General features: G+C 42.6%; 1 protein-coding gene across 1 annotated transcript; it reads left to right on the top strand.

Annotated features, from left to right (window-relative positions):
* Positions 1–714: 714 nt before the first annotated feature.
* Positions 715–3,895, top strand: edn2 (endothelin 2). The gene is made up of 5 exons (XM_030741488.1): positions 715–890; positions 1,461–1,614; positions 1,748–1,861; positions 2,441–2,524; positions 2,635–3,895. The coding sequence occupies exons 1-5, from the start codon at positions 821–823 to the stop codon at positions 2,732–2,734; spliced, it is 522 nt and encodes a 173-aa protein (XP_030597348.1). The 5' UTR covers positions 715–820; the 3' UTR covers positions 2,735–3,895.
* The last annotated feature ends 7,997 nt before the right edge of the window (positions 3,896–11,892 follow it).

The raw sequence follows: 11,892 nt of genomic DNA, 5'->3' as shown, positions 1-11,892 counted from the left end.
GTCATGCTTTTACTGCTCAAAGCGTGTGGTCATATTTGAGATGCATGTTTCTGCCGCTTGTAAGAAGCAGCGCGTGTATGTCAGCGGACTCGCCTTCTTCGTGTGGTGCATGCGTGTGTGTGTGTGTGTGTGTGTGTGGGCTGCAGAGAGCTGTTGTGGCAGGCGACTGTGCATTTCTTTACGAGGGTTCAACGCGTGCTACAGGCAGAGACATCGATGCTGTGGGATGGTGGTGCCATGACCTCACCTTCCCGCGGGCGGTGCTGACAGCTCTCTTTGACCTTTTTGACTGCATGTCAGCCGCGGCACATGCAAAGCCTCTGTCGCTGCCCATCTCTTCCTCTGCTGCCTACAGTTTTTTCCACATGTCCCTCCCCCCGTCATACTCTTTGTTCACATATATGGCAGCCACAAACTGGCTGATTGAAAACCAGCAGAAAACAGTCTCTGTCTGTAAAGTCCAGCTGGAATGACAAAGGGAAATCTGTATTACTCAGACTTTCCTTACATGCTCTTCCTGCCCCATTTGTCCTGTTGTTATTGAGGACCTTGCTGGAATGTGTGCATGTGTAAGGAGTGTGGCGGGAGGAGGGGGGTCAGGTGGAGTCTGAGAGTGTTGTGTAACAATAAACTACTACACTGAGAGGAGTGGCCACATGGGTATAAGTAGACGCCGGCTGGGGCCAGGAGCATAAAGCACCTGTTGCTGCTCTCCAGCCTCCACACACACAGACACCCACACACAGGACCTCCACAGACACCTTTCGGACTGTGTAAACATCACTGCAACTTTCGCACCTCAAAACTTTATTCACAGTCAATGAGGTCGATGGCTTCTTTCACCTGCAAGATGCTGACTTTGTTCATCATCTGCACGGCTCTGCAAGAAGGTGAGAAACTTTTTGTTTCTTTAGTTTTCTTTTAAAATATTTTGGCTACTTTGTAGATTTTTGTGGGTGAAATACAATAAGTGCAGCAGCTGTTATTTTCAGTATATTATCAATTTATTCTTGACTTGTTGAAATAAAGACTTGAGGCTTATGTTTAGAGTTAAAGTTTGAGGTTTAATAAAAATAAGAAAAAGAGTCAAAATGCTGACGTGCTACATGACTTATTAATTTTTTGGTCTGCAGCCTTTGACCCTCTTTCAGTCACCGCAGAAAGTTTACATGTAAAGAAGAGCTGCATTTGCTGCATTCAGTCCTCCACAGCACACTTTCCTTTAATAAGCAACACTCCTTTTCTTGAAGTGTAATCACTTCATTACCGCAGCACCTTCTGGGGAACCTGTGGGATTGTTTGACTTGGATTTACTTCCTTCATTTAGTAATCACCCCTGCATATTTTTCACCTGGAGGGTGTTTTGTCTATATTTACATGTGACTTCAACTTCACAGCCACACTACAGAGACAGAGTTGGATCTTTTTATTAAATCTCAGGATCTTTTGTGTTTTGCTAGGTTGTGGACTCCCCTTATCAGAGCAGCCAGAGCAGCCAGCTAAGGCTCCGCATCCACACCGTATCAGGACCAAACGCTGCTCCTGTAACAACTGGGATGATAAAGAATGCATCTACTTCTGCCACCTGGATATTATCTGGGTTAACACACCAAGGTGAGACTGCAGAATGCTTCAAAAAGTTACATTTGTGCCCATTATACGTAAACCCTAACCCCAACCTTTACCTCAACCCCAGGGGAACTCGGGTGTGATTTTTGAACTAAATGTTGTCATTTTTCATTTACAGTAAGGTCCTTCCTTATGGCCTGGGTAGCTCCCCTTCTCGCCGCCGCCGGTCAGCCAACCGTTGCGAATGCCGCAATGCAGCCGATAAAACCTGCCAAGGTTTCTGCCATAAAAGGTGAAAGCGCCTTCCTTTCTATCTCCATCTACCTACACCTACAGCAAAGCCAGCATTTCCCTTCACGTACCCTCATTTAGATAGTATCAATGTAGCTTATGTGTCTCCTTTCAGTCTGTGTCAGATCTGTGTGATGAGCCTGAAAAGTATGTTGATGTAGAGGATGAGTCAGAGAGAAATGATAGTAGTGGTGCAGTATGAGGGTAGCAGTCATAGCTGGAAACGAGGCCCGCATACCTGCCAGGGCCTTGAAAGAAATCATTATTAGCAGAACTGCTATTTTTGGAAAGTTTACATTTCTGCTTTTGTGCAAGGGAATGATTGTTACGTCTCTGAGTTGTTTTGGTCATGAAAGCACCAGTATGAATCGGTCACCTCCTTCAGATGTTATCCAAGGAGGTATTTTGTAAGCCACACCCTGCGTTCTTATGGCATCTGAACTATATTAGTTTAAAATCCAAGGGAAATGCATGGATAATCCTGAACTAATTGTGCTTCAAGTAATGTTTAAAAAATTCCCAGTTTGTAAAGTTCCGATTTTCTGCCTTGTTTTAATGCTGAGCTTCTATCTGTTCACAGCTCAGAGGACCTCAGGACTGATGTTGCAAAGCCCTTGATTCAATCTGCAAGCGTGAAGAGCAACAAACTGCTGGCGTCTTTCAGGTAAATGAAGACTTAAATAAAGCTATAATTTAAAGTTTCACTATTCCTGACTGTCCTTTCTGAGACACACGAAGCATTTCTAACCTGGTTTCTTTTGTTTTTCCATACAGAGCATTGATCCAGACTAACACGGCAATGGCAAAAGATGTTCTGTCATCAAGAAAAAGCTCTTCTGGAGTCAGAAAATTAAAGAGCAGAACAAGGAGGTAGAGGGCTGAAGGAAGAGCTTAGCCGCTCGACCTACAAGGACTACAAGCTCCTGCCTTCAATTCAACACATAGCTTTTAAAATGTGTCAAGAAAAGGCGGAAAAATGGAAGGCAACGCATGCAGTGGACCAAGCATTCGATCAACAATGCAGCAAAGAAAGGCGGCTCCCCGAGACGGCCGTACAGCAGGAACACTGTTGGGTGGAGATGTGAAGTTGTTGCTCTCTCTGAACTTTTATAAGGTTAAAACAAACAAAGCAAAGCACACAGACTAGAAGAGGAACGCATCAAGAAAGGTCACGCTGCCCAACTGTTGATTGAATTTGACTGTGAATGTCTGTTTGAACACTTCTAAATCTACAGCTCGCCTCCAGAAGAGCACAGGATTGTTATTCCGCAGTCACATCAGAAATTATTGTGTCCACGTCTTTTCAAATGGCACTGAAACTATTTTTTTTTTTTTATTATTGTTGTTCTTTGAGTTGGTTTAATATCCCTCTGTATCAGAGCTGGAATCTGCTGTCCTGCTTAGGGCATAGCTTTTTAATAATCAGGTAGTACTTGAAAATATCAGCTTTTTCACTTTCAGCACACATCGCCGCTATGACATGAAGGTCATCTCTTTGGGATTTACAGTTAGCTTTATACGAGGGCTGCTGTCAGTGCCTCTGCACACACATATACAGTATACTTTGTGTTTGTGTGACAACAGCAGCGCCATAGAGCTATAGTCTTGGCTGCATAGGTCTGATTTACTGTTGATTGAAGATGAGCCAGGAGATTTCAATGATGTGCAGCTTGCCCAAAAAAAAAACTAGTATTTTTCTCCTCTGACAAATATTCACTGAATTCCTCTGTAATAAGCCAGAAAGAAACTATAACTGTTAACACAATGCACTTCCAAACATGCACTATCACCTGTGGCCTCTATTTTTTTTTCCCCGTGCAATGAAGCCAGTCACTCCATCTGCCCTGATGGACACGTGGAGACTCAGAAATTACAATCTCAATGCTGTATATGGTGAATAGCTCACCAGCTTTAGGTTTACTGTTGATGCAAAATGATAGCAACAATTATAAATGGAAAACCTTATTTATTCTATAATTTATTCAAGGATGTATTTATATTTCTACGACTATGCTGAATTTTGTATGAGAAAATAAAAACGTGCCAAAGTATTTTTTATGAAGAATGTTGTTTCATTTTTATACTTTCCTCACCGGCTTTCAACTATAAATAACACGTTTCAAGTAAACTACAGCAGAAACATCTGATGCTGGAAACATCCTCACGGGTTCACGTTTGGTTCATAATCAGTTTTGCTTTCAGCATCTCAGAAGAAAAATGACTGAACTTGTTCCACGAGCATTAAGTAGGGACTCACTGTACTGTTTACTTAAAATAATCCCACTGTTTACATGAGTTTGGTCACATAAAGTTGATGTACAGGCACTTTTGTTGTTCAAAGTGTGACGACTGAAGACTTAAACAAAAGGATGAGGTAGATGTTTAGGCTTTCCAAAGATTGGAAGGCAAAATGGGAGCAATGTTGTCATGGCCTCCAGCAGAAGGAGTTCAGTGTGAAAATGGGCTCTCCAAATAACTGATTGAAGACCTGTCAACACAACCAGTTACACTATACGACAGAAGTACTGAGTCACCTACACATAACACCTACAGGAGCTGCTCAGCCATGGAAACCCAGACCACGAAGCTCCACAGTTTTGGCGCTAATGTTCATGCACGAGGAGCTCTGCAGTTCCTGAGTCAGTCGAGCACTGGCGACAGCACTCTGCAGCCCCGCTGTGCGTCGTCTGCCACGTTGTATCCGAATTGCTGTGATTCCCAAACTCCTCCACTTTGCATTAATACCACTTACAAGTCGCTTGGTGACTTGTGGCAATCTTGGCATCCTATTACAGTAACGCACTTGAAATCAGTGAGCTCTCTAGAACGACCCAATTCTTTCACAAATGTTTGGAGAGGCAGACCGCATGGCTGGGTGTGGGATTTTATACAGCTGCGGTGATTGGACTGATGCAAATCAGTGTCCGTGGAGCAGCTCGCAGGTGATTTATGTTGCGACACCTTTGAAAAAAGTTTGGCAAGCTGCTTTCAGTCTGCTGCCTCCAGCTTCAGATGTCAATCTGAATGCCCAGTTTCCAACAACAAAGCCGAAAACTCTCTCTTTAAGTGACTGCAGCCCTGCACTCATTCAGTGCTAAACTCTTTGGCAGGATAGGAGGATATTTTTATCGCACCGTTTGCTCCTTGTCATTCTAGTTATGGTGTTTTCTTTATACTGCTTATGTACAGTTTTATTTTTAATTGCTACTCTGAAAGCTAATGGTGATCCAAACCAGAGCCACTTCAAAATATTAGGCCACAGACTGTGAATGGACTTGTACTTAGACAGCACATTTCTGCTCTGACTGAGCACTCAGAGTGCCTTTTCTTATAAGCTTCATTCACCCAGTCATACACACATTCATACACTGTAAACCCAGATTTTGATTCCACTTAAAAATATTGATTTCCTATTACTTAAAATTGCCTAGAATGTGAACATTACTTGTTAATGCTGAGTAGACTGTACTTTTTGATGGTCTATCTTATTGTAATCATATGTTTGAGTTCAAACAACTTAATATCATCAAGTTTTGCACCTGCTAAAAATCTAGTTTATACCAGTTTTAACAGACTGGATTAATGTGCAGCTGCATGGTGGCATGATGGTTAGCACTGCTACCTCACAGGTAGAGTACCATCTAGAAGGTCTGGGTTCAGTTCCGGCTTGGCCCAGGCCTCTCACTGTTTGGAATAGAAGACATTTGGTGTTTTTGTTTGGTTTTTGTTCACAACGCTCTCTCATATAGTTTTTTTATTGTTCCATCGACAAATGTTATTTGTAAATGTTAATGTAGCAGCATTCAGCAGGGCTGAGTTTTAGCATGTTTATTTACCAAATTTAAACAGACACAGTTCAACACTGTAAAAAATATTTGTGTTACTGGGCAGCATGGTGGTGTGGTGGTTAGCACTGCTGCCTCACAGCTGAAATAGCTATGTGATAGTCTGGGTTCAGTTCCACCTTAGCCTGGGACTCTTGCTGTGTGGAGTTTGTATGTTCTCCCTGTGTCTGTGTGGGTTTCCTCCCACAATCTGAAGACATGCAGTTACTGGGGTTAGGTTAATTGGTCTCTCAGAGGTGTGAATGGTTGTCTGTGTCAGCCCTGCAACAGGCTGGTGACCTGTATGGGGTGTTCCCTGCATCTTACTGCCTTGTCAGCTGGGATAGGCTCCAGCCCACACAACCATGAAAAGGATAGGGGGATTGATTGATCAAAGGACATTTTATTTTTTCATGAACTATAAAAGATAAGTCTGGTCAATTAGAACATACAATTTAGTTCAATTGGAAATGGAGTAGTGCTTACCTAACAGGCTGAGTTAAATGAACTGTTTCATTACTTAAAAAATTTAAGTAATGAAACAGATTGGTTTTTTTAAGTAGATTCAACTTATCCGGGTTTACAGTGCTCAGTGGGCAACTCAGGGTTTACGTAGTACTTTGCCCAAAGATACTTCAACATGCCGACTGGAGGAGCCGGGGAATGAACCACTGCTCTCCTTATCAGCAGATGACCTGCTCTACCTCCTGAGCCACAGCCTCCCAAACTCGGTGCCAAGTATTTTTACATGGACGCAAACCCCAAGTTAGGCCTGTGTTTCATGCTTGTACCACTTATGTTCTCAAGACCCCTCAGAGGGGACACGTGACCCAAACTTCCAGAGGGCTAAAAAATGATTTTGGTACCTACACATGGTTTCTCCTGTCATAGCAACTGTACACTGGGTTGTTTTCTCCCTAACAACTCCGGGTGTGTCTGCTTTGATTGGCAGGTGGCCACAATGTCATTTCTGAGGAATAGCATTTTGGCACAGGAGACCGAGTTTCATGTTTATCATTGGTGGTTTAAAAGTGCATGGACCAACAGCTTCATGGTATGCAACTTCAGAGGTTAAACTAATAAATCCATCTGATAACTTTTAGGATGCAATCTATTTAAGTAAGGCAATGTATGTAATTATCACTTAGGAACCATGATTACAATCAGGGGCCTTTATCCTATTTTGTATGCTCTGGCATTAAGTTACTAACCCACTGGTCTTGATTTGATTGGTCTGTAAAAAGGCAGTGTGAACATTAACCACAACAGAACTGCAGACCAAAGGAACCAACCCACAGAAATGAAAACCATCTGTTCACCTGGTGTGTCAACAACACCTGAGGGTGCAGCCATGCTTTTCTCTTCCTTCTAGCTTTGCAGCAAACAGTATGAAGTCCAGGCGGGAATTACATAATGGATGATCCATATAAAACATCTATTTGAACTTGAGAAAAGTACCTTTCTGTAAGGAGGGAAAGAGGCTCTTTATAGAACCAAAGATTAAGATTTTCATACAGTCAAAGATTTAGCAGCCATCACCAAGACTTGAACCCTTTCAAGCCTAAACTTGATTTATCTCGTTGGGACCGCGCTTAACAATTAACCACAGAGCAGGCCCGCAGTCGACCTGATGAGGGCCGGAGCAAAACAAATAGAAGCGTGTGGTTACTGCACACAGGATTTCTTTTGTCCGTAATGTAATGTGTGGTGGTTATCTCTCTCTGTGGCGGGGAGTCTGTCCTCTTGTTGCTCCATAAACTGATGTTTTCTTAAGATAGACTGCGCTCCGAGAGAGACGTGAGCTCAGAAATTGTTTATTAAAGAGGATGCTCGTGACTTGATGTTCCTTATTATCTGCAGGACGTCCTGAGTTACAGGTCAAGTGTTTAAGGAATGACACGGCGACGGTAGGTGAGGAGCTGGCTCTGTTCAACATCAATCACACATTGATGCGATGTGCTTTTTCTTATTTGTGCAACGTGTAGTGAAACCTGACTGCATCTGTGGTCGTGCAGGAGTGACAGTGGAAAGAGCTCTAGACTGAAAAACAAACCAGGCCGGTCGGTGTTACTATGCACCCGTGTCCCCGTTTCTAGTTATTTTCTGACGTCACCGAGAACTCACAGACCCCCCGGTGTGCTGCAGAGTGTGAATAGCTGACTAAGAGCACGGAATGAAAACAGGAAGCTTTTTCTGCATTCCCCCAAAATTCCTTCAGTGCAGGAGAGAGCCATGAGAGGAAAAGAAACAAAAGAAAACAGGAGCGTGATTGTTGTTTGCCCAGGGAGCTGATATGGGCCGAATGTGGGGATTGAGATTGTGACCTTAATCACTCTGTTGTCATAACACTCGATGCTTTGCTTTGTTTTAGCCATTATTCAGTGTTAACCTGAGTTGTGTTGTTGTTGTCGTTGCTACTGTTTTTTTTCTCCTGATCCAACATGCTGGCTGATTGCAAATTATGATTGTGGGACTCTCCCAGATCTCCTTAGTGCATATGCAGGAACTGCAACCCATGTCCAGCTGCACTCAGTAGTTAAAAACACTGATATGAGGACTGCAAGCAAGACTGTAAGCTACTTTACAAGATGGTCAAAAGCATAATATTATGATGTTTTATTCTAACATATATACTCCCAGGACCCTGAAATGGATAACCAGTTATGAGTGAGGGAAGGAGGATGGATGGGTGGATGGATGGATGGATGGATGGGTGGGTGGGTGGATGGAGTTCCATTTTGTTTAGCATGTTAGCATGCTGAAAGGTGAGAGATAAACAGCATTACTGCAGTTCATTCTGTGGTAAACAGACTGAACAGCTTGACGATTCATCACAGACATCAAAACAAAAATAGCAACAACAAAAAAAGAGACAACTAGCTGGTGGCTCCTGAGAGGAAATAGCAAGTAACAAAGCAAATAATAACATAAAAAAAAATCTGAAATGTGTTGTGTATCATTACCTGTGCTCTAAAGCTTCTTGCAACATCTACTGTTTTTGTGTTTTCACTTGCTGTTGTACAGTTTCAGTCCAAACTGGCTTTGATTCCAGTAAAGGCCTGCGCTGGTACATTCCTCCTCTTCCTGGGTTTGTTTGCAGGCACCCGAGCAGCCTGAGGGACAGACTGGGGACAGTCTGGCCTATCTGCACCACCGGCCCAAACATGCCTGCTAAATCCAAAACATGAAGTCTATCCATGAGCAAACAGCCAGGACCATTAGGAAGGAAGCAGGCTTGTTCAAGGAGAGGAGAAGTTTCACAGCATACATACCTGTAGGTGACTTAGCTTAAGAAAGCCTGCTCAGGATAAACAGTTACATGGCTGCTTTGAATAGCAGGCATTCCTGGATACTTCCTCAACAGGTTCTAAAGTTAGCCTCACTGAGCAGCTGCTGCAGGAGCAGCATAATCATTCAAAGACAAAAAGAGTTTAACAGTATACAGTATAGCGGCCAATGTTTCCTTTGGGAAATGAGCTGTTAGTAATTTTTCTTCCAGTAATGGATCTAGACCTCCAGACATTCCTCCACCTGCTGACAGACAGGAGTCATCTTCATGGCTTAATACAAGCGTCATGGCATGCCTTTACTGGGTGGCACATTCATAACATTATCTAGACTGTCATCGTATTTTCTCCTGTGTCTGAGTACACGTACACCAGATATGATGATAGCCACTTGCGGTGCATCTGTGTCTCGCATTGCAACAGTGTAAACAATCTGTGCAACTCTGTAAACAGCCACTGTCCCCTGTGCGACGCCGCTGAATGAAATCTTAATTTGGTATTCATACACCTGACAATGTCCATACGCTATCTCAGTAGGCAGATGTATAGTATGTGTACGTGATGGAGCGGGGCAGAGCGGTGTCACCGAGTGCACATGAATGATGGTAAATGTGCACGTCCAATAGGACCAGATGGACAAACTTAAACTTTATAGAAAGATAAGTGATCAAGATTGCAGGAGGTGCATATACTATCTAGAGTCACAGCTGTGTTATAACAGCTTGTAGACATGTCCTACTGAATACCTCTCTGTCTCATGTCTTAATTAGCACACATATAAGGATGCACAAGCAGGCAGGTGAACCAGCGTTCCTCCCTGTTACACCACCTCACAGTGCAGTGATTGTTAGCTATCCTCCAGTTCTCTCTGGATAGAACGCATTGTGACTAATGCATTTGCATATCAGCAATAAAACTCATTGTTATGCACTGGTGCTGATTATAATGTTACCGTACTGTTGACACGTTGACACGTTTGTCCCGCTGAAAATTCAACTTTCCTCACCTGGATTCTGAGCATTGACATGACAGTACACCATACAGCGCTGTTAACATATTAATATGTTCAGTGTCATAATATGAAAATGTTTATTTATTATGTTTATTGTAATAAAACTAGATAAAACAAGACAACAGCTCTGGGGTAAGTAATTTAATGTTAATTATTTATGTAGTAGTAAAAGTAAGTAATTGCATTTTTTTAATTAATATAAAAAAGACCAGTGAAGTTCTGTTTTCTTTGTAGGTCCAATAATATACAAAAGGTTTTGAGGAAAGCTATAATGCTGTCACTGCTGGGTAGAAATCACATTTGAATATTTGTTCACAAAAACCCCACACAGGGTCCAATCTGTTTACAGTTTGAACAAACAAGTCTTTTAAAATATGTCCAGAACCAGACGTGCAGGTAGTTAGAGTGGACAATCAAGCTTTGATTAAAATTTATGTGAAAATGAATAATAGAACCCCCAACGGTGCAGGATTTTTGAATGTGGTGTCGATAGACATTGTTGTTCCGCATTGAAATGTGCCGCAGAGGTCTCAGTGAACTAAGGGAAAAAAAGAAAGAAAGAAAAAATTGACAGTGGAAGGTGACGGGAAACCCGGAGAGAGACAGAGGGGGATGACATGTCAAGGATGCAGCTGAATTTAAACCAAGCATTCACAGTTGTCTGTGGTCAAATCAGTTCAATTCAGTTCAGTTTTATTTATTTTATTTATCGTGCATGCTTCTCCACCACCAGTTTTCTGAAGGTGAATGTTAAACATTTATGAATGCAGTTCAGTCCTTGTTTCCTTTATTTCTCCCTTTTTCTTTGTGTTTTGCAGCAGTATTGAAAATGTTAGGCTCTTCTGTGACTGGGGGGTGGGGGGGGGGGGGGGGCTGACTGAATGTAATGACTATCAACCACCTAGGCTGAAAACACATTCCATGCAAGACTGGATGCGTGTGAGTTTTAGAAAGCTGTCACAGCTCACAGTAATTTGCAGCCTCCCTAGCTTTCACGATAAAGTCAGCGAAGAAAAAAAAAATTGTAAAGATGCTGTTGCTTCCCCCGAATGACTTGAGAGAACGCTGAAATTCATTTCAAGAATAAGGACGGACATCACTTCCAAGCAGAGCTTCATATTTTCCTCTCTCTTCTTCCTGACACGGATGAAAGTGAACCGTGAACACAGGAGTAGCTGCAAGCCTGCGCGGCCCAAATTAATGTGTAGAGGCTGCGTTAATGTTTAATACTCCACACAAGTGACATTTATTTCAGGCATTCAAAACAATGAGACATTGCATGATTCATGCGCTGGTCACTGTTGCTGTCGTCCACATGTACAATCTCCAAAAAAGGAAAGGAGCACCTGCTCACGCAGATGTGAGTGTCACACGTTAAGAATTCCTCTCCACATGTCGTATCCACTCAGTTGTATTTTAAGTGCTTCCCCAGCTATTCCAACCACTGTGCTGGCCATAAATCTTCTGTTAGTGGGAGAGAGCAAACTTTGAATCAATATAATGAAGTGCATCTGTCCATTAGTCCTGCTTAAAGAGGCAGCAGCCGGGCCTACACCTGCAGGACTTTGATCTTACTTCAGACCTCATCTACGAAAGCTGTGTGTGTGTGTGTGTCTGTTGTTTTATCTCCTTAGAATTTCCCCGTAAATCTGCTGCTTGTCGCCTGATACTGAAGTACACAAACTCATCTTTTCTGGAGGTCAAATAGAAGTGATGGACTAACATAAAAGTGCTGGTCTTAAATGGTTTCACATAAAAAATGGTTCCATCCAAGTAGGATGGGCTTTCCGTGTTTGCCATACCTGAGGAATGACAACACTGTCTGTCATAAATGCTCCATAAAAGGTGCTGAATTTGGTGGCATCACTGCAGACGGTAGATGCTCACTGTGGTGTTTTAAATTGGCAGA

This window comes from Archocentrus centrarchus, chromosome 11 (genome assembly GCF_007364275.1).
Source record: "Archocentrus centrarchus isolate MPI-CPG fArcCen1 chromosome 11, fArcCen1, whole genome shotgun sequence".
Taxonomy (NCBI): domain Eukaryota; kingdom Metazoa; phylum Chordata; class Actinopteri; order Cichliformes; family Cichlidae; genus Archocentrus; species Archocentrus centrarchus.
This window is presented reverse-complemented; position numbering and strand designations above follow the sequence as displayed.

Coding starts and splice junctions, on each gene's coding strand:
- edn2 (XM_030741488.1), top strand. CDS start 821: ATGAGGTCGATGGCTTCTTTCACCTGCAAGATGCTGACTTTGTTCATC. Junction 891..1,460: donor CTGCACGGCTCTGCAAGAAG/GTGAGAAACTTT, acceptor GTGTTTTGCTAG/GTTGTGGACTCCCCTTATCA. Junction 1,862..2,440: donor CAAGGTTTCTGCCATAAAAG/GTGAAAGCGCCT, acceptor ATCTGTTCACAG/CTCAGAGGACCTCAGGACTG.